The following is a 24,036-nucleotide window of genomic DNA, read 5'->3' as shown; positions in this document are numbered from 1 at the left end:
GGGAGGAGGAAGACATCAGGCAGAGGAAAGAGCACACACACTGCAGACACACAGGCATGAAATTACTGAAGAAGTTGCGATAACAAGCAGTTCAGTGGGGCTAAATCACAGGGTGATGTGATGCTTGGATCTATTGCCAAGGCCAGTAAGTAGGGAACTATTCCTCTATGGTTGCGAGTTAGAACTGAAAGCTTTCCCTCTAAAACCATGAACAAGGCAAGGATGCCCACTTCCACTTTTATTCAACACGAGAAGCCTGATGCACGAAATTCAGGCAAGAGTAGGCCTTCCTTCCCCCGGCTGCCAGCACCGGCTTTCCTCTGGCACCTGGGACCCAGGCTTCCCTCGCAGCCCCGGCTTCGTTCAGAAGGACGTCCAGTCTAATTAGCATATTATGCTTTTATTATTATAGATAGTACTAGAGGCCTGGTGCACGAAATTTGTGCACAGGGCGGGGGGTGAACCTCAGCCCAGCCTGCACCCTCTCCAATCTGGGACCTCTTGAGGGATGTCCGACTGCCCATTTAGGCCCAATCCCACCGGGCCTAAATCCAGGACTGCTGGCTCCCAACTGCTCACCTGCCTGCCTTCCTGATTGCCCCTAACCGCTTCTGCCTGCCACCCTGATCACCCCCTAACCACTCCCCTGCCAGCCTGATTGATGTCTAACTGCTCCCCTGCCAGCCTGTTTATCCCCAACTTCCCTCCTCTGCCAGCCTGGTCACCCCTAACTGCCCTCCCATGTTGGCTTGATCGCCCCCAATTGCCCTCCCTTGCAGGCCTGGTCCCTCCCAACTGCCCTCCCCTGCTGGCCTGATTGCCCACAACTGCCCTCCCTTGCAGGCCTGGTCCCTCCCAACTGCCCTCCCCTGCTGGCCATCTTGTGGTGGCCATCTTGTGTCCACATGGGGGCAGGATCTTTGACCACATGGGGGCAGCCATCTTGTGTGTTGGAGTGATGGTCAATCTGCATATTACTCTTTTATTAGATAGGATAGAGGCCTGGTGCATGGGTGGGGGCTGGCTGGTTTGCCCTGAAGGGTGTCCCAAATCAGGGTGGGGGTTCCCTTGGGGCATGGGGCAGCCTGGGTGAGGGGCCTGTGGTGGTTTGCAGCCCGGTCACGCCCCCCGGCAACCCAAGCATAGGCCCTGGGATCTGGGATTTATTTATCTTCTACAATTGAAACTTTGTAGCCTGGAGCGGAGCCAAGCCTTCTGCTCCCTCCGTGGTGGCAGCCATTTCTGTTGGGATTTATTTATCTTCTATAATTGAAACTTTGTAGCCTTAAGCGGAGGCCTGGGCCGGCCAGGGGCTGCAGAAAGCTTGGCTTCTTCCATCGCTGGGGGCAACCCTAGCCTCCTGCTCTCTCCAGCTCTGTGGCTGCCATCATTTTTGTTGGGATTTATTTATCTTCTATCATTGAAACGTTGTAGCCGTAAGCAGAAGCCTGGGCCGGCCAGAGTGTGTGGAAAGCTTGGCTTCCTCCATCGCCGGGGAAACCCAAGCCTCCCTCCTGCTCTCTCCATGGCCGTAGCCATCTTGGTTGGGGTTAATTTGCATACTCACATCTGATTGGCTAGTGGGCATGGCTTGTGGGTGTAGCGGAGTGGTGGTTGATTTGCATATTACTCTTTTATTAGATAGAAGGATGGGAAGTCCTAGCCAGAGCAATTAGGCAAGAAAAAGAAATAGAAGGCATCCAAATTAGAACACAAATAGAAATATATACTATACTCATGGATCGGATAATTAATATTGTCAAAATGTCAATACTACCATAAGAGAGCTACAAAGTCAATGCAATCCCTTATCAAAATACCAAGGGCATTTTCCACAATACTTAGAACAAATAATCCTAAAATTTATTTGGAACAACAAAAGACCCTTAGTAGCGAAAGCAATCTTGAGAAAGAAGAACAAAGTTGGAAGTATCGCTCTTCTGAATTTCAAACTACACTACCAAGCTATAATAAAACAGTACTTTACAATTTACTCTGTGGAGTAGTCTGGTTAAGATAGCAGGGCTCTTAGTAGAAAGGACAGTATATATACTGCCTGAAGCATTTAAATCAAATTAAAAAAAAAAATACGAACGGGAAAGTGGAGCTTATCAGAAGCCTGAGAATCCACAACTGCGGCACCCACAGAACAGCTGCGAGCCCCAGAACACTGGTCCCCAGTTGGCGCAAACACGCGTATTCAGAGGAGCTCTACACTCCACCACGGAAAGGAGAGAGAGAACTACATAATGAGACATCCAGAGAAGAGAGACCATGGGGAGACAAAGAAACAGCCCGCATATGAAAGAAAAGCAGGCATCACCAGAAAAGGAAGTAAACGAAATAGAGGCAAGCAACCTTCCAGAGAAAGAATTCAGAGAAATGGTCATAAGGTGGCTGAAAAGAATGGAAGACAAATTCGACAATATGAGCAAGAACCAAGAGGAAATGAAGAAGAACCAAGAAGAAATGAAAAATGACATCACTGCTGTAAAGAACTCAATAGAAAGCATCAAGAGTAGACTAGAAGAAGCAGAGGACTGCATCAGTGAGCTAGAAGACAAGATGGGAAAAAATACCCAAGTAGAGCAACTTCTAGAAAAAAAAGTTAAAAGGCAGGAGAGCCTAAGGGAACTTTGGGACAACACGAAACAAAACAACATCCGCATAATAGGGGTTCCAGAAGGAAAGGAAGCTGAGCAAGGAATAGAAAACCTGTTTGAAGAAATAATGACAGAATATTTCCCTGATATAGGGAAGAAAAAACCCACACAAATCCAAGAAGCTCACAGAGTCCCAAGCAAAATGAACCCCAAAAGACCGATGCCAAGGCACATCATAATTAAATTGGCAAACACCAACGACAAAGTAAGAATCTTAAAAGCGGCAAGAGAGAGACAGAAAGTTACATACAAAGGAACCCCCATCAGACTAGCAACTGATTTCTCAAAAGAAACTCATCAGGCCAGAAGGGAATGGAATGAAATATACAAAGTCATGCAAAGGAAGGGTCTGAATCCAAGAATACTGTACCCAGCAAGGCTATTAATCAAAATTGAAGGTGAAATCAGGAGCTTCACAGACAAAAAAGGACTAAGGGAATTTATTACCACCAAACCAGCAATGCAAGAAATGCTAAAGGTTCTGCTATAAAAAAAAAGAAATAGGAAGCAAAGAAGGAACACAGGGGTAAAGAAAAAAATGGCGACAAATAAGTACCTATCAATAATAACTTTAAATGTAAATGGATTAAATGCCCCAATCAAAAGACATAGGGTAACGGATTGGATAAGAAAACAAGACCCATATATCTGCTGTCTACAAGAAACCCACCTCAAAAAAAGAAAAGATGCACACAGACTGAGGGTGAAGGGATGGAAAAAGGTTTTCCAGACAAATGGAACTGAAAAAAAATCTGGGGTAGCAATACTTATATCTGACAAATTATATCTCAAAGTGAAGGACATAACAAGAGATAAGGAAGGCCACTTCATAATACTAAAGGGAGCAATCCAACAAGAAGAAATAACTCTGGTAAACATATATGCACCCAATACAGGAGCACCCAAATACATAAAAAAACTCCTGGAGGATATCAAGGGAGAGATTGACAGCAATACAATCATAGTAGGAGCCTTTAATACCCCACTATCACCACTGGACAAATCCTCTAAACAAAAAATCAGCAAAGAAACATCAATCCTAAATGACTCACTAGACCAGATGGAATTAATTGACATCTTCAGAACATTTCACCCCAAAGCCACAGAATATACATTCTTCTCAAGTGCACATGGGTCATTTTCAAAGATAGACCATATATTGGGACATAGGCAAAGTCTCTTCAAATTCAAGAAAACAGAAATCATATCAAGCATCTTCTCAGATCACAATGGCATAAAACTGGAAATCAACTACAATAAAAACAACCCAAAGAAATCAAACACATGGAGACTAAACAGCATGCTATTAAACAATGATTGGGTTACCAGAGAGATAAAGGAAGAAATAAAATACATCATGGCAACAAATGACAATGAAAACACTACAATCCAAAATCTATGGGACACAGCGAAAGCAGTATTGAGAGGGAAGTTCATAGCTCTACAAGCCTACTGCAAAAAACAAGAAACAATGGTAATAAATTATCTAACCCAACAACTCAAAGAGTTAGAAAAAGAGCAACAAGAAAAGCCCAGTGTAAGCAGAAGGAAGGAAATAATAAAGATCAGAGCAGAGATAAATGACATAGAGACCAAAGAAACAATACAAAAGATCAACAAAACCAAGAGCTGGTTCTTTGAAAGGATAAACAAGATTGATGAACCTCTAGCCCGGCTCACCAAGAAGCAAAGAGAGAGGACCCAAATAAACAAAATCAGAAATGAAAGAGGTGAAATAACAACAGATCCCACCGAGATACAAAGGATTGTTAAAAAATACTACGAACAACACTATTCCAACAAACAGGACAACCTGGAGGAAATGGACATATTCCTAGAAAAATATAACCTTCCAAAACTCAATCAGGAAGAATCTAAACAGCTCAATATGCTAGTAACTATGGAAGAAATGAAGCAGTCATCAAAAAGCTTCCAGCAAACAAAAGCCCGGGGCCAGACGGCTTCACAGGAGAGTTTTACCAAACATTCAAGGAAGAACTAAAACCTATCCTCCTCAGACTATTCCAAAAAATTCAAGAGGAAGGAACACTTCCAAGCTCTTTCTATGAAGCCAGCATCACCCTAATACCAAAACCAGATAAAGACAACACAATGAAGGAGAATTACAGGCCAATATCCCTCATGAACATAGATGCCAAAATCCTCAACAAAATTCTAGCAAATCGGATCCAGCACTACGTCAGAAAGATCATATACCATGACCAAGTTTATCCCAGGGATGCAAGGATGGTACAATATCTGCAAATCAATAAACGTGATACATCACATAAACAAATTGAGAGATAAAAAAATCACATAGTCATATCAATAGATGCAGAAAAAGCATTTGACAAAATCCAACACCCTTTCTTGATAAAAACTCTCAACAAGGTGGGAATAGAAGGATCATACCTCAACATAATAAAAGCTATATATGATAAACCCACAGCTAACATCATACTCAATGGGCAAAAACTAAAACCATTTCCCCTAAGAACAGGAACAAGACAGGGATGCCCACTCTCACCACTCCTGTTCAACATAGTACTGGAAGTATTAGCCATTGCAATTAGACAAGAAGAAGAAATAAAAGGCATGCAAATTGGAAAAGAAGAAGTAAAGCTGTCCTTATTTGCAGATGACATGATATTGTACATAAAAAACCCGAAAGACTTATGAATTAGGCAATGTAGCAGGATACAAAATTAACGCCAAGAAATCTATGGCATTTCTATACACCAATAGTGAACTTACAGAAAGAGAGACTAAAAAAGCAATCCCATTTTCCATCGCACCAAAAAAATTAAGATACTTAGGAATAAACCTAACCAAGGAGCTAAAACACCTATACGCGGAAAACTACAGGACACTGAAAAAAGAGATAGAGGAAGATGTAAACAGATGGAAGAACATACCATGTTCATGGATTGGGAGAATCAACATCATTAAAATGTCCATACTACCCAAAGCAATCTATAGATTCAATGCACTCCCCATTAAAATACCAACAGCATATTTCACAGACCTAGAAAGAACTCTCCAAAAATTCATCTGGAATAAAAAAAGACCCCGAATAGCCACAGCAATCCTGAGAAAGAAGAATAAAGTAGGAGAGATCTCAATACCAGATTTCAAGCTGTATTACAAAGCCACTGTCCTCAAAACAGCCTGGTAATGGCACAAGAACAGACATATAGATCAATGGAACAGAATAGAGAATCCAGATACCGACCCAAACCAATATGCGCAATTAAAATTTGACAAAGGAGGCATGAACATACAATGGAGTCAAGACAGTCTCTTCAATAAATGGTGTTGGGAAAATTGGACAGATACATGCAAAAAAATGAAACTAGATCACCAACTTACACCATACACAAAAATAAACTCAAAATGGGTACAGGACTTAAATATAAGACGGGAAACCATAAAAATACTAGAGGAATCCACAGGCAGCAAAATCTCAGACATATGCCGAAAGAACTTCTTCACTGATACTGCCCCTAGGGCAATGGAAGCCAAAGAGAAAATAAACAAATGGGACTACATCAAAATAAAAAGCTTTTTCACAGCAAAAGAACCATCAACAAAACAACAAGAAATCCCACTGTATGGGAGAACGTATTTGCAAATGTTATCACTGATAAAGGTTTAATCTCCAACATCTACAGGCAGCTTATACAACTTAATAAAAGGAAGATAAATGATCCAATAAAAAAATGGGCAACGGACCTAAATAGAATCTTTTCGAAAGAAGACAGAAGGAAGGCCAAGAGACACATGAAAACATGCTCAAAGTCACTAATTATCCGAGAGATGCAAATCAAAACGACAATGCGATACCATCTCACACCTGTCAGAATGGCTATCATCAACAAATCAACAAACGACAAGTGTTGGCGAGGATGCGGAGAAAAAGGAACCCTCGTGCACTGCTGGTGGGAATGCAGACTGGTGCAGCCACTGTGGAGAACAGTATGGAGTTTCCACAAAAAAACTGAAAATGGAACTCCCATTTGACCCAGTAATCCCACTCCTAGGAATATATCCTAAGAAACTAGAAACACCAATCAGAAAGGATATATGCACCCCTATGTTCATAGCAGCACAATTTGCAATAGCTAAGATTTGGAAACAGCCTAGGTGCCCGTCAGCAGATGACTGGATCAGAAAACTATGGTACATCTACACAATGGAATACTATGCTGCCATAAAAAAGAAGGAATTATTACCATTTGTAGGCACCTGGATGGAATTAGAGAACATTATGCTAAGTGAAATAAGCCAGTCAATGAAAGAAAAATACCACATGATCTCACTCATTTGGGGATAATGAAAAACGGTATAAACTGATGAACAAAAAGATAGATACAGAGGCAGTAAAGCATCAAACAGACTGTCAAATTACAGCGGGAAGGTTAGGGAGAGGTGGGGGAAATAAGAGATCAACTGAAGGACTTATATGCATGTATATAAGAGTAACCAACGAATGCAAAACATTGGGGGGTGAAGGCATGTATGGGAGTGGGGTGGGGGGGGGCAATGGTAAGATATGTACACATATAATACCTTAATAAAAAAAATAAATTAAAAAAAATTTTTAAAAATACCTGTGCTTCCAATATTTCTGAAGGTAGAGAATTATCTTCAGCTTATCCTTGGGGAAGTAGAAGAAAATGTGAAGACAGATCAAAACCAAAGGGAACACTAATATTTAAGGAGGTGGCAAAGGAAGAAGAATGAAGGAGGTAAGAATGGAAAAGAACAAAATAAAAAAAGTAACATATTAAGCAAAAGAAAAGAAAGTGGAAAGGTGAGAGGTGAACAGTATAAAATGCTATTGAAGTTAAATAGGAAGAGGAATAAAAATGAGACCACTGGATTTAGACAGTGGGAAGTAGGGTCACTGGTGACCTCTGAGTAGGCTGGAGAAGGAGGAAGTGCGATTCAATAAACTCAGGAATCCAGGGGTCCATATGAGTGTGAAAGTAGGTTCAAAAGGAAAAGAGATTGAAATCATAAAGCAGGATTTTTTAATTTAAGATTTTTTTACATAGAACAAGTCTGAATAATCTGCTTCAGGCTTTGACTGCAGGATTAGGTTGCAGGAGTAAAGAAAAAAGTTATTAAAATATCCCATGGAACTTTACCACTGAGGAGTTAGTTGAATATAGGTCCTGAAGTGGATGCTAACGACTCAGAATGACAACTAAAGACAACTTTGAAGCAGATGCAAATTCCTCAATAGATGTGAAGAAGAACCTAGTGATAAGTAAATCTTTATGGCTAAAGGTAGAAGAGTATTTTTGTTAACAGACATATGTTTTAAAGGACAAAGATAATTAAGCTAAACATTACCTTAAGAGGGAGTAAAGAGAAAGGTTTTGCCTCTTAACCCCCCTTATATTAAGGCAAAAGAAAAGAAGTAATAACTACCCAAGAGGATAATTTTAATGGAAGCAGGAATTTTCCATCATGTAAAGCTGAGTAAGAAAATAGTCCCCAGTATCAAGTTTTCCAGCTACCACATACATACCGGGTCTGAAATCATGACCCCAGTGACTACAGCAGTGAACTTCATCCACAGCTATTCGGGTAAATCTCCTTGCTTCATAGGCTTTCTCTAGTCTTGACATAAACATTTTGCTTTTTGCAATTTTCTCTGGAGTCACATAAATTAGCTTTAGCTTGGAGTTTTTATTTACCATTTCAGCATGAACCCATTTCACATGCTCCTATTGAAAGGAAAAACAGACACGATAGTAGAACTAAGCTAGCAGACTGCAATACTAAGTGATAAAAGATGTTCATTACTCAAAAGCAATAGCCTGGGGCTGTTTAATAGCAGATATTTAGTTCATTAAAATGGAAACCATGTCCCAGAACTAAACTTCATGGCAGCTGTGTAAACAGAATTTTAGCTATTTACTTACACCCAAACGATAAAAACATAATCTCATTTGACAAAAAAAGAGTAAGAAATGAATGTCAAGATACTCAAATAAGCATTTATTCTATGATGGCATAATTCTAAATTGTTTGTAATAACTATGATTACAAAGGTGTGTTTTTTATTAATCTTAACATTATATTTGTAACACTGCATATCTCTGTGAACATAATTTATTCTTGATTACCTACTGTAATGATGTTGTCAAATCTACTCATAATCTCTTAATTTAGGTTTTATAAAGTATTTAATTCATTGAATTAAAATTTTATAATGTGAAATATATATTTATATGTTATATATAACAATAATAAATCTTAAAGATGTAATTTATTAGGTTCTTAGTGCTTTGTTACTATTTTATATAATATTTTGCCCAGTAGATGTCATAATTTTCCTTCTCATTTGATTAGGACTCAAAGAAGTGTAAAGAAACAATGCTGAATGTGATAGAAAGAGAAAGTCAAAACTGCTTTCATCATCCCAGAAAGCAGTGTGTTAACTCCTTGAGATAGTCCTAATTTTGTTAAGAAATAGACAAAGTGTATTAAACATTTCAAATGGTCCTAAATGTCCCAGAAATCTTAGGGGAGCCAAACATAAGGCTATCTCCTCAGAAATGTGCCGATGCAAAAATAAAATACTAGAACTTCTGGCAGAATAAGTGTAAATGAGTGAGCATGGTTATGTTCCAATAAAACTTTATTTACGGACACTAAAATCTAAATCTCATATAATTTTCACACTTCACAAAATGTATTATTTTTCTCTTAACCATTTAAAAATATAAAAATGTATCTTAACTCACAAACCATACAAAATAGGCAATGGGCTAGAAATGGCCCATTAGCAGTTTACAACTCCTGATATAAATAGTAATTAGTTTTAATTTTATAAGCAACTCAATTGTAGTTAAGGCCCCTACTTCAGTGAAGAGTTAAAACACAATAAACAAATAATACAACCATACCTTAGAACTAGAAGAATTTAACATAGTAGCTGAAATTTCTAATTGTTTTAAAACCATTAATTGGTCTTCCATAAGAGAAATCAATGGGCAAATCACGAGTGTAAAACCTGAAAAAGAAAAACCCATTTTCAATTTTATACCACCACCAGAAAAAGTTTCAATGAGTCACCTTCTTTACCATAACTTGTGGGCACTACCCATTAATTCAGACTAATTTTCAACTCAACTTGAGCAGTATACTTTCTATTTCTTACCCTCATTAACATAGGAGGAAGATACGAATAAATGATCCTAAACCAAATAAGCAAATTTAAGATTAAGCAGAAATCTCTTCCTTTATTCAGTCCTACAAACATAAAGGTAGATATTATCATTTTGAATTTTTAATTCACTACCATTTTTAATATTGGTAATCTCAGTAAAATAATATAAATCAAGACAAATACTATCCAGTTACATCAGGGAAAAAGTTATTCCAAAGCTGCCTACCTCCCCATAAAAACTATAACAATATATAGAATTGAAAATTTTTCATGGGTATTCATCCACTTACTGCACCAGATTAATTTATTCTGGAAAGAAATCAGTGAACAGTGTATTGACTAAATGAAGTTCTGGCAATATATCTTGTTTCTCTTATAACTGAAAGTGTTGACAGCTATAAGAGCTATTCTACATTGTTAAAAGCATATGACCTCATGTTCCTATAGTTTGTTCCTTAAAATAACCACAGAAAGAGGGTAGTCCCATGTAACTATTTTTTTGAATACTTAAAAATATATTAAGAGAGCCCTGGCCAGTGTGGCTTCAGTTGGTTGAGCATCATGCAGAGCACCAAAAGGTCCCTGGTTCGATTCTCCATCAGGGTCCTGGTCAGGGTGCGCAGGGGAGGCACCAACCAATGTTTCTCTCTCTCTTCCTCTCCTTTCCTTTCTCTAAAATCAATAAAAATACATTTTAAAGTATATACTGGATGTGTGTGTGTGTGTGTGTGTAAAGAGAAATAATTTAAAATCACTCTTTATTAATACATACCATCTGAACATAATGCTGGTAACTGGTAGCATAAGCTCTTTCCACCTCCTGTAGGCATAACAAGAAATACATCCTTTCCAGACATTGTTACATTAATAGTTTCAAGCTGAAGCAATCTGAACTTCTCCAGTTTAAAGACATTTTGCAGAACATTTTTAACTTTATCAGACCATGGAAAATCTAGAAAGAGAAAAATAAGCTAAATATATTAGATTGTTTAGGACTATAATGAGACACATGTGTATGGCTGCTTTTATAAAAGCAGGGTCAGATAAATATACATAAGACTTTTAATACTATGGACAATTTAACTTTCATAAGAACAATTTTGAGATTAGTGTAAGTCACAAAACTAAAGCAAAAGCAAATTTAATGATATATCATAAGAAACAGTACCTCAGAAAAAAAGCTAGTATATCAGGAAAAAATCAAAGCATATGCCAGTTGAGAATTAACTTAACACAAAAGAAAATATTTGAAAAACCATCTGAAAGTCAACCAAGGAATTCAAAGTATCATAAAAAAACTCAAATATCATGAACAAAGTTAACAATTATCTGGAATTTTTGGTGTAAATATCTTGTTTACAAGTGAATCACTAAAAAACAAGGCCCACAAAAGCACTACAATTCCTTCTCAAGTTATAGTATTCTTTTTATAATTTTTCTTTTGGTTGTTTACCGATGTTTATTTACTTTTCAATTACAGTTGACATTCAATATTATATTAGTTTCTGGTGTACAGTACAGGATGAGACATTTATATAACTTACAAAGTGATCCTCCGTAAGTCTAGTAATCACTTGGCACCATACATTTATTACAATATCATTGATTATATTCTCTATGCTGTTTTACACTCACATGACTATTTTGTAACTGCCAATTTGTACTACTTAATCTCTTCACCTTTTTCACCTATCCCCCCAACCCCTGTCCTATCTGGCAACCCTCTGTTCTCTGCATTTATAAGTCTATTTCTGTTTTATTTTAATTTTTAGATTCCACATATAAGTGAAATCATGTAGTATTTGACTTTCTCTGTCTCTCACTATAATTAGTGATACACATGATGCTTTGAAGAAACTTAAATCAAAAAAGGTTTGTTCAGTAGATAAGGGAAATGAACTAGACTTCGGCAAAAAGTTTGAATTTTTTTCTTAATTGTTTGATTTTGTCTAGTGAAAATTTAGAAAATTTAGTTAAAATAAATATCTCACTTTTCCAAGCATTGATTCATGTTGTTAACATTAATGTTGTTAACCATATTTGGAAAAAGGTAATAGTCTGAATAATAAAAGCTTAATTTTAAAAGAGTACAGAACATGGGTAAAGAATGGTCTGCCTCTAAGCTTCCTTTGCCACTTAAGGAATGGCCAGTTTCACCTCTACACTTACTGGAAAGTACTGACACTGGTACAATGATTTGACTCCAGTTTAAAGAAAGAAGAAAAAAACTAGCAAATAAAAAAAGAATAAACCTTCTTTATTCCAAGAGGCAGGTGAAGAATCACATTCATTGCTTCCCCCAGCATCAGAATCCTCCAAACACTGCTTTATTCTGTTTGTTAGGATGTTTTTTTTCTGAGTAAGCTCTTGTTGCCTCTCCAGAAGTTCCTGAATTTGAATGTCTACTGCATGTAACTCGTTGTTCACCGAATCCAATTCCTCAGTTAGAGCTATGAGGGAGGAAAAAAGATACGATGACAAGACAGTCAATTACAATTTTAAGTTTCCCTAATAATTTTTTAATATTCCTCACCATCGAAATCACAGAAAAGCTTATAAATTCTGCAGTGTGGTTAAGAACATTGTTTTGGAGTCACACAGACCTGACTTACTAGTAAATCTCAGGTTCTCCTCTTACCTGCTGAGTGACCTCGGGCAAGGTACTTAACCAAGCCTCAATTTCCCCATCTGTAAAATGGGGATGATACCTAGGTTTCATAGCACTATTGTACAGAATTAAGTGAGATAACATATTGAAGGCTCTTGACACAGTACCTGGTACAAATTAAGCATTTACAAATGATATCTATTTTAATTATGTTGCAGGGCAGTGGCCCAACAATCTCATAAATCAAATGACCCAACTACGAAGCAAATGCAAGCTATTTAAAAGTAGTCCCCTAACTTCTTAGCTATTATTTCACAAAAAACATTCACATTTAGGCTCATATAGTGGCATGATAAGGATTTAATAATTATAAACAAGATGATGTAACAAGTAAAAAAAGAAATCATGTACTATTAAAATTAGCATTACAACTCCATCATTAATTAATTTATAAAGAAGCTTTAATGTATGATTCTAATCAAAGTCAAAGTGAGATTCCTTTTGATACCTTATCAATGGAAGCTGTAAAAAATGTAAAGATATTGTTGGTGTGTCCAAAACATCTGCCTGCATTATTCAGTGTTCATTTTTTAATGCCTTTTCATGAGATAAAGTTTTATGGTTATGATTTAAAATAGGATGTTGTGGTGACTTTGTATTGTACCAACTGCCAGAATTCCCTTCCCAATAGGATTCTGGATTAGGATTGGCCACAAGTGAACTCTGCATGAAATTTGGAGGGTGGAAAAAAGAGCAGACAGATTTACATTCAGATAGTTGGCATAAGGTTAGATGCTGTTGCAGCTCACTCATGTCGTCATGGATCTTCTGCCTCACCTTGTTGGCATGGGGCAGAAGCCAGTTCCTCCAGTCCCTGATGAATCTCCCCGGGGCAGTAGCTTGGCCCACAGCTTCTCTGAATGCTTGACCAACTTCATGTGCAACTTCCTGTAGCAAGTACACCAGATCTTCGGCAAGGCACCAGCATCCATGAAGTCAGATCCTTGTAGGCAGTGGCACACCAACATGATTCCCAGTGAGAAACAGGAGGGTTCCACATAGTCCTTGTGGGTTTCAGCTGATCCTCACCCACCCACACTTCACATCCATCTTCCCATCCCTAATGCTGGCACTACTGACTTCAGGTCCAGCAGTGGACTGCTTAACCAGCTCCAATGATTATGCAGGAACTAGTCCCTATAATAAATCCCTTATATCTGATTGAAACCTAGCCAACACCCAGTGCTATTCCAGATGAACAGAAACTTAAGGGTGGGTTCTCTGAATTGCTTCTGGGCCACCTGAAATTGGGTCTCTGATCTGATTAGATTTAAAGATATTGATGTCCTTTGTTTGCAGTGATAAAAGGGGCAATGGTATTCCATGGCATGCAGTAGACAAAGTTATTTAAATTCTAATCTATAGACACCAGTATAATTAAGTATCAGACTTAATTATACTGGTGTCTTACTTAAGACTTAGCTGGCCAAGTGTTTCCTGACACAGAACATTTTGGTGAAAATAATGGGAACGACTGGTTGCTTTGAAGTATGATGGAGAACTTGGGGAGAGAAATGCAGGGCCACAAAGTTGCTACAAGGTCAAGATTACTGAATACCAACCATAAGTCTAAATCCTGCAGATGGCTGTAATGCAGTGTAAATTGAATTCCCAACTTTGCAGGGACTTGTATTAAAGTTAAGGAAAAAGTGTCATGCTGCAACTGGGATGGGAACATCTGGGCAGATTCCAATGAAACAGGGTACCCTGACCACTAAATCTGCCAAGTCTCTTGCCCTTCCCTTTCTGAAACAGCTTTTTCCTGCCTGAAATGCCCATAATGGTCTTTCCTGAGGTGGTTGTTTTGCAAAGGATTGCTCATCTCCCTAAGGATCCACCCCTACCACCTCTTAGTGCTTCCAGACCCAGGAAGCCCTAGAGCAGTGGTTCTCAACCTTTCTAATGCTGTGACCCTTTAATACAGTTCCTCATGTTGTGGTGACCCCCAACCATAAAATTATTTCTTAGGGTCACCTAAGACCATCGGAAAACAGATATTTACATTACGATTAATAACAGTAGCAAAATTACAGTTATGAAGTAGCAACAAAAATAATTTTATGGTTGGGGGTCACCACAACATGAGGAACTGTATGAAAAAGTCGCGGCATTAGAAAGGTTGAGAACCACTGCCCTAGAGGATGAGGTATAAAAATACAACCCATGAGAAGACACACACCAGAGTTGCATTTGCCAATATATATCACCAGAAACCGAGGGAATAAATATGGGAAGAGATCCTAAGGGTATTAAATCAGGGAAGATGGAAAATAATCTATACTAATAAAAGGGTAATATGCTAATTAGACCGAACAGTCTTCCAGACATCCATCTGGATGTCCTTCTGGACAAAGCCACGGTGGCGGGGCCAAGGCAGAAGCAGTTAGGGGCAATCAGGCAGGCAGGCAGAGGCAGTTAGGGGCAATCAGGCAGGCAGGGGAGCAGTTAGGAGCCAGCGGTTCCGGAATGCAAGAGGGATGTCCAACTGCCGGTTTAGGCCCCATCCCGCCCACAGGGATCGGGCCTAAACTGATAGTCGGACATCCCCCGAGGGGTCCCAGATTGGAGAGAGTGTAGGCCGGGCTGAGGGACCCCCCCAGCCCCGTGTACGAATTTCATGCACCAGGCCTGTAGTATTAAATAAAGCTTAACTTATTAGTATGGACTCAGTAAGAAATTCTGGATTTAGTGTGCTAAATAGTGCCCAGGAGTAGCTCTAATAATTTACTTAGTTGGTAGCCAGAAACCGGGCCCCAGAGATGAATATAAGAAAGTTGGATGGAACAACACAAGTGTAAATTCCAATGAAGTTGAAGGGCCAGAACTTCTTTGATATACTATTTTGGAGGGAATCCAGAGGCTTGGGGAGATGGGAGTGCTAAAGTGGATTATCAGGTAAATTTGACCATCCACTCTTGCTGTACCCCCAACAGGATCCAGAGGATACTCCCTTCACCAAGGCCATGAGAAATAGTCATGAGCGGAGCCTCAGCATTCCTGAAGAGCTCTGGAGTGGCTGTTCTCTGCAAGTCAGGAATGACAGTGGGAAGTACTGCCTTTAAACTAGACAACATGAATCAATGAGAATGATGGATTCTAAGATACAGGGACTAAATGGTGGCAATTCATGACCAAAGTAAAGGTAGATGTGGTTGCCATAATAGGCAACAGAGCAGCAGTAATCAGAATAATCTGACTCTCAAAGGTCTTTGGCATTGGCTAGTTGATCATGATGTTGCTGAGATGGAAGCAGATGATTAGATTTGTATAAGTAGAATACAAAGCCCTGATTCTGGTAAACATAAGTCTGATTTGAATCACCACAACAGAGTCGCCATCCTTCATCCAATTCCCAGAAATGAACCAATTTATAGACCCAGAGTCCCTTGAATAAAGTGGAGGTTGGGGCCCTTTGAGGAAGGACTCTACTACACAACTAAAAATTTATGTAGTAAATCTTCCCACTAGTCTCCTCCAGAGAAACTTATCAGGGCAATTGTGTATTGGTAAAAGGAAAATAACTTCTCAGAAATTATCGAACATTGGCAGTAAGAAATTAGAACTGCAATACCTATAAGACTTTCTTCCTTATTTTGATCCTATATAGTAAAAGGCTAATATGCAAATAGAACAAACGGCGGAACAACCGAACCGGTTGCTATGACGTGCACTGACCACAAGGGGGCACGCACAGAACATGGCAGGTGTCAGCACAGGCAGCAGAGCGTGGAACATGGCGGGCATCAGCCATGATGGGATGGTGGAGCAGGTGAGCGGGGGCACCAGACCAAGGCGGGGTGACAGTCCCTGTCGTCGGGGCAAACCTCTGGTGGTTACTGAAAATTCTTTGCTCCCGCATGCTGTGGTTCTGCCCAGCACTTGCACCTGCTGCTGGTGCCAGCCCCGCTCGCACCTGCAGCCGGCGCCAGAGCCGCTGCTCATACCCGCTGCTGGAGCTCAATGCTGGTCCTAATCGGTTGGCAGTGTCAGCGGGTGCAAGCGGTGGCTGCTGGCCCCAATTGCCCCCGAGGGCTTCTCCACCTCCACCTGCTCCTGAGGGGTGATCAGGGCAGCAGCTGCCACTCACACCCGCTGCTGGCGCCGGCCCCAATCGCTCCACGTGGTCAGTGGGTGCAAGCGGGGCTGGTGCCATCAGGGCGTGGGAGCAGCGGCAGGTGCAGGGGCTGCTAGCAGACAGGGGACCGGGGGGCCATGGCAGGCGGGGGCGCAGAGGATGGGCCAAGACCTGCCCCTTTGCCCAACGCAGCCTCACAGCCCACAGTTCCTTTCAAGGTGCATGAATTCATGCACTGGGCCCCTAGTATTTGTATATAAACCAAGTTTGGGTTTTTCATTCTTGGTGGTTGTTTTTGTTGTGTTTTTTTTTGTCCCTTCTCCTATTCCTCTAACATCAAAAAGAAAAAAGTGTCAATAGTAGCTAACTTCATATCGCAGGATTTAGGTTAGAGAATTATCAAGGAGGATGTGATTCATAAAAAAGAGGAATAACCATCATCAAAAGATTAAGTAGAATTTGTGCCCTCTTCTGTAGAGATCAGTTTGTATCTGGTTGTGTACAGGACAGTTGGTGACACATTAAACAGAAGCATCATTCTGCTACTTCCTTTATTTGAATATTAAATATAATTAAATTAAAAGAGAAGTCTATGGATGCCCTATAGGCAATTGGTGAAGTCTGGTGGCTTTGTACTGTGATAACTTAGCTAAGCTAGGACTACATTTCCCAAAATTCTTTCCCTGCATAGTTCTAGGTTAGGGCACAGAGGACTCTGCCAAAGCTTTGGAAAGTAGAAGTGATGCAGTGGCCATTTTTGCCATATTTAAGATAGTCACTGCAAGGTCAGGGCTGGTGACCTCATTGGCATGGGGCAGCACCTGAGCCCACAACTCCAGCTGCTGCTAGATATCCTTGGAAAAACAGCAGGGCTTGCAGCTCCTCCAAGTCCTATTGGTTCACCTTCTTCAGCTTCTCTGAAGCCTCAGCCAGTTGCATGCAACTTGATGTGAAGTACACCAGCTCTCTGACATGCCTTCTGCATCATCCAAATTGGAAGATTTGAAGCAATGAGACACTAATACAGATTCTAGTAAGAAAAAGATCATCTTCATAGGTAGCAGTTTATTTTTACATTCCCCATCACATCTTCTTTTCCTGACTGCTGATTCTGCCAACTTCAGGCCCAGTGCCAGATACACAGGAAACATACATAAAGAAAGAACCTAACACTTCCCATAATCACATAATCCCTTATATCACTCAGAGTAGCTCTGCTTCTCTGATCAAACACTACCTGACAGAGATGTTAATGTCAATCCATGGTATAAAGTCATATCGTATCTCGGACAAAATCATGATTGCCTGTTGTAGTAAGTCGGGGTATTTTAATTTTTTTGTCCAAAATTATATCATCTCCAATGCTGGCATAAACAAGACTTTACTATATGAAATGTGACTGAAAAGTCAAGTGTATGATTTTAATCAACAATGAAGAGGGGTTACAAGTACACAGGGCTTATCACGGCAACTGTATCTCAAGAGCACACTGAACTGAGTGGGGATCGCACTGCAGTGTTTCTAGGCTTACAGCTGATGCATGGGAGGTGCCATTCTTCAGAAACAGCTCATTTTCTAACAATATCTCAAACTGAAGTTAACACTGAAAGGAAAGTGATTTATTACCACCACGGAAGCCATCAGATCCAAAGTAACAAACTACCTGAAGGCAATCTCAAAGAGCCAGTTCAAATATAGTTCAACAAATGGATAGAACAATAGAAGAGTTCGATTTCTTTGGAAGGGGTACAACATTATGAAAGCAGTTATTTGAAATAAGCATCTCTACTTAAATAAAATTTATCTATTTCATTGTTCAGTTATTTTAAAGTCATACTGCACTGATAAAGCTGAAGTCTAAGTAAAATAACATATGCAATCCAAAAATGATCATGCTGAACTGAGTTGAGGTTCAGTGACATCTCTTAAACCTTCATTTTAATCTCTAAGTAAAGACTGCTTGGGTTAGCATTTAACATAACTTAAATTTTGACCATTTATTATTAACCCTCAGAGGATGAGAAGGAGGCATGAGTCAAAGCCAAAACCTATGTCATTATTTTTTCATGTTTATATTTAAATAAATTATAAAGTTGGCGGGAGGGGGGGGAGGGCAAGGGGAGGGGCATCTCTCATATATAAGAAAGCCACTTCTTTAAAGTTTGAAAAAACGAATCTTGTCACCCTACTGTTAGAGCTGGTTTATATACACAACACCCCTGCCACCACCTCTTAACCAAATAAATAGCAAGGTATCACTAAAAAGCACAGTAGAGTCTGGTCAAGTTTACAGGAACAAATAATGGATAGACATAATCAAAATACCAAGCATATCTGCCTGGAAAAGGTAAAACAAATGTTTTCCTTTTATATTTTAAAGACATTTGAAATAACTCTACTTATAGGAAAGTCCCTTAAAGAAATAATCAGACGAGCACACAAGCTTTCAATTCATGGATGTTCAAGGCAGCATTTTTTTATGTTTTAAAAATAAAAACAATATAAAAGTTCAACAATAAAAGTAATATCATTTATTTAATGTCACTTCAAAACAACAAAATACAGTGTAGGTATTAGAATATTTACAACATAGAATTTATTTAATAATATTCCTATATTCTGTATTTGCATTATGGTTTTTTTAATCACATTACAAAACAATATGTACAAAATGTTTAAAAATTTTAATAATAAATTAAATGTTATAGTATTAATCTCAACGTAAGATTAGAAGGGATTGGTATTTTCCACTTTACAATTTTTAGGTTCCTAGAATTCTATCAAAAAACATATATTTTCCTTGCAACCCCTATGTATTGCTGGTAGGAATATAAAATGGTGCAGCCACTATGGAAAACAGTATGGCAAGTTACTTAAAAAATTCAACTTGTCATCTAGCAATTCCATTTCTGGGTATAAACCCAAACAGCTGAAAGCAGGGACTCAGATATTTATACACCAATGTTCATAGCAGCATTATTCACTATTAGCCAAAAGGTACAACAACCCAAATGTCCAGGGACAGACAAATGGATAAATTAAAGATGTTATATACATACAATGGAATATTATTCAGCCTTAAAAAGATACATGTTACAAAATGGATGAACCTCAAAGACATTATGCTAAGTAAAATAATCTAGACACAAAAGGACAAGTATTATATGATTCCACTTAAATGAAGTGCCTAGAATAATCAAATTCCTAGACAAAAAGTGGGATAGTGTTACCAGGGGTTGCAAGAAAGGGGGAAATCAGGAGTTATTGTTTAATTGGATACAGAGTTTCAGTCTGGGAAGATGAAAAAGTTCAAGAGATGGATATTGGTGATGGGTGCACAACAATGTGACGGCACTTAATGCCACTGAATTGTACACTTAAAATGCACCCTGGCTCAGTGGTTAGAGTGTCAGCCCTCAGACCAAACCCTTGTCGTGTCGCATGTAGGAGGCAACCAATTGATGTGTCTCTCTCACACTGATGTTTCTCTCTCTCTTTCTGCCTCCTCCCTCCCTTCCACTCTCTCTGAAAAATCAATTGGAAAAATATCCTCAGGTGAGGATTAAAAAAAAAAAAAAAGTTAAAATGATGCCCTGGCTGGCATGGCTCAGTTGGTTGGAGCATCATCCCATATACCAAAAGGTGATGGGTTCAATTCTAGGTCAGGACACATACACAGGTTGTGGGCTTGATCCCCAGTCAGGGCGTACATGAGACAATCAATGTTTCTCTCTCTCCCTCTCCCTTCCTATGTCTCCAGACTCAATGAAAATCATATCTTTAGGTAAGAATTACAAAAAAATAGTTAAAATGGTAAATTCTGTAATGTATATTTACCATAATTTTTTTTAAATATATGTTTTATTGATTTTTTACAGAGAGGAAGGGAGAGGGATAGTTAGAAACATCGATGAGAGAGAAACGCCGATCAGCTGCCTCCTGCACACCTCCCACTGGGGATGTGCCCACAACCAAGGTACATGCCCTTGACCGGAATCGAACCTGGGACCCCTCAATCCGCAGGCCGACGCTCTATCCACTGAGCCAAACCAGTCAGGGCTAACATAATTTTTAAAAATTTGAAAACAAAAACAAAAAAAGACAACACAACAGCCCAGCAGGTGTGGCTCAGCGGTTAAGCATCAACGCATGAACCAGGAGATCATTGTTCGATTCCCAGTCAGGTTGCAGGCTCAATCCCCAGTGGGGGATGTGCAGGAGGCAGTCAATTAATGTTCTCTCCCATCACTGATGTTTATCTCTCTCCTTTTCCCTTCCTCTCTCTGAAATCAATATTTAAAAACACACACACTTTTTTTTTTATCTAAAAAAACAGCATTTCTAAAATCAGAAATTTCTTAAATTTTTTATTTATTGATTGACTTTAGAAGGGGGGGAGATAGAGGGGGGCGAGAGAGAGAGAGAGAGAGAGAGAGAGAGAGAGAGAAACAGATTTGTTGTTCCACTTATTTATGAATTCATTGGTTGATTCCTGTATGTGCCCTTACCAGGGATGAACCCACAACCTTAGCATAGCATGGCCTGGACTATAATCAGAATTTTTTAAACAAATATATTTTAAATTTATTGTATTTATTTTTATTAAGACTTTTAGTTAGAGCAGTTTAAGGTTCACAGCAAAGTTGAAGTGAAGGTACAGAGAAAAGCAAGTATTTTTTTCAAAGAACATACAAGTAGAAACAGAACAGAATGAAAAACAAAATGTAATTATTACCACTAACCTGAAACAGATGCCATTCCAACACTGAATTAGAGATACAAATTTCTTTCTAAAAGTGAAAGAAAAATAACAGCAACATTTTTTTAAGACAGTTACTATTGATTATGCTCAATCAATGATATTCTGACACAACTAAGCACAAAAAAAGTTAGAAAGTAACACTTACATAAGGACCCTTTAAATAAGAACTGCATGGTTCTTACACACTAATTTTTATAGAAAATTCTCTATTTTTTGGAGAAGTATCCAAAGTCACATAAACATCCCATATAATAAAAGGCTAATATGCAAATCAACCAACCGGTGGAACGACTGGTCACTATGACGTGCACTGACCACCAGGGGGCAGACCCTCAATGCAGGAGTTGCCCCCTAGTGGTCAGTGTGCTCCCACTGGGGGAGCGCCGCTCAGCCAGAAGCTGGGCTCATGGCTGGAGAGCACAGTGGCGGTGGCGGGAGCCTCTCCTACCTCCGCTGCAGTGCTAAGGATGTCCGACTGATGGCTTAGGCCCAATCCCTGCACAAACTTCGTGTACCGGGCCTCTAGTATAATAAGTACAAGGTAAAACATCAAGAATCACCAGATACAAAGTGATGTAACAAAAAAGAGCAAATATTTGAGATTTAATAGTTATAGTACTAAACCACTGTGTGATTTTAGCAAAATTGCACACCCTCTTCCTCTCAGCTTCTTTCCCTACTTGTAAAATTGGGATAGAACCTATCTTATAAATAACAAGTTGGATAGATTAAAATGTCCCAGATTAAGCAAAATCTATCAACATAAACACCCAAATTAATCATTTAACGTTTTACTGAATACTTGCTTTAAAGACTTACAATTTAGGCTCAATCTTAAAAAAGGATTTGGCATTCTATGGTGGGGGTGGGGAGCTCATAAATTTCTGAAGAGAACCTGAAAAGCTCAGAAGTAGAAGAAAAAAAAACACATGGTTTGTATTAAGGACTTCTAAATACCTATGAATGACTAAAACATAAGGAAGAATACATATGAGCAAGTGGAAGGAGATGCGGCTTGAGAGCAGGAATTTTAGGTTGCCCATAATCCCCACGAACACCTCCCCTAACTCTAATATGGACAATCAACATTTTCTAAAAGTAACTTAGAATGTTCCCCAAAGGTTACTTCAGCATGACTCTACCTTAGGCAGAATGCTGACCTTATGCCCTTCCTAACACAGCATTCTGAAACCACCACTAGGCTGGAAAGATAGGCAGGATCGTCTTTGCCTTGCTGAGATTGGAATATAACCTGTTGAAGTAGGAGGGTAAACCAAAGACTTAATTCTTTATCTATATAAATATCTCTTGTGGAAACATAACTCTCCTTCCCAAGAGTGCAAGATTTTCCCGCAGGGCAGGGGTTGAGTCTCTTCCTTTTGTATTCACATAGCCTAGCAAAGTGCCTTGCGTATAGTTCAGGCTCAAGTTTGCTGAGATTGAAAGCAGAAACTATCTCTACTCTTAGGAAAGAATATATTCTATAACACCCATCCACCCCCCCCCCCCACACACACACAGTTTTAAATTGCTTCTTTGATTATACTGTCAAAAAAATTCATAAATTCCTTCCCCAAGTGATGGGATTTAATATTAAAAGATACCACAATATGTTCAGAAATTAATGAGATACAGCAGGTCTGTCAGTCAGAAGAAGTATAGCTAGGCAATGTTAAAACCACAAACAAACGAAGTCTAGCCTTGAGAACTACCTGAGCATAAAAAAAAAAAAAACAGTTTAGTCACACAAGCAAAGCTTAATTTAGCTTACTTTGTATAACTAACTTAACCTGGGTCATTTCTCATTTGGCCTCTGGAAATGTAAGTGCAACTTAAACAGTTTCCCAAGGTTGATATGGGGTAACCACTAACCAAATTCCCCATCAATTAAGAAAATGTTAACATTATCACCAATCACTGTGAAGATAAGCAGCCACTACCTTCTCACTATATAAGCTGTTTTAACAATACACCCCTGAGCCTCATTACATGTTTTGGTTGGAGTGCTCACGGTTTGGAACTGTTTTTTAGTCAACAGTAAGCTTTCACTACTTCCATGACTCATTGGTTTCACTTCTGATGCTTCTGAATTTTTGACAGCACCCACAGGAAATCTTTTACCGTGTCACACCCAGTCATCGATGCTGAAGGAAATGACACTGAGGTACCACAGGTTAAATCAGACACACATCCATACCCCTTTCCCCGCCACCTGCGTTTACAGACAGCAGCAACATAATAATACCCTCCCTTACGCGCCCCCAACGGTGTTCCCAATAAACGATGGCTTCCAATCAACAGGCGTTGGTGACCAAGCTTCCTGCATGAAAAAAGGCTGGAGATAAAATGATCGTGTCCTGAAGGCCTGAATTCCCCTGGTTTCTCCCCTGCCAAAGTGGAAGGAAGTGATCCCTAATAGACTGGCCTCGCCTTCAGGCAGGAAAAAAGAAAAATAAGCCCGTTCAAAACGTAATCGGAGAAACAGTTCATGAACCCCGCACCCGGGCCTTCCGACCTCCCCAGTCTCCGACCCCAAAGCGCCCCGAACTCAGAACCACTACTCACCAGTAAAAAGTTCCCGCCACCCGGCTTTCTTTGCACTCCAGCCGAGAACATCCACCCTTCCGGGTCGGTCCGTTCCACCAATGGCAAGTAAGACCCTTCTCTAATTGGTCAAGGGGTGTG

General features: G+C 39.4%; 1 protein-coding gene across 1 annotated transcript in view; it reads right to left on the bottom strand.

The window, feature by feature from the left end:
* RECQL (RecQ like helicase) overlaps positions 1-23,952 on the bottom strand; it is a 33,856-nt gene extending 9,904 nt beyond the window's left edge. Inside the window, exons 1-6 of the mRNA XM_080661246.1 lie at positions 23,917-23,952; positions 21,332-21,379; positions 12,099-12,296; positions 10,619-10,798; positions 9,584-9,690; positions 8,200-8,398 (exon numbers count right to left, since the gene is read on the bottom strand). Coding sequence (XP_080517372.1) covers positions 8,200-8,398; positions 9,584-9,690; positions 10,619-10,798; positions 12,099-12,296; positions 21,332-21,347 — 700 coding nt within the window. The 5' untranslated portion in view covers positions 21,348-21,379; positions 23,917-23,952. The remainder of the gene's footprint in view (positions 1-8,199; positions 8,399-9,583; positions 9,691-10,618; positions 10,799-12,098; positions 12,297-21,331; positions 21,380-23,916) is intronic.
* Between the last annotated feature and the right edge of the window lie 84 nt (positions 23,953-24,036).

This window comes from Plecotus auritus (assembly GCF_963455305.1).
Source record: "Plecotus auritus genome assembly, chromosome: 3".
Lineage (NCBI taxonomy): Eukaryota > Metazoa > Chordata > Mammalia > Chiroptera > Vespertilionidae > Plecotus > Plecotus auritus.
The sequence above is the reverse complement of the archived record's forward strand: the minus strand, read 5'-3'. Positions and strand labels throughout refer to the sequence as shown.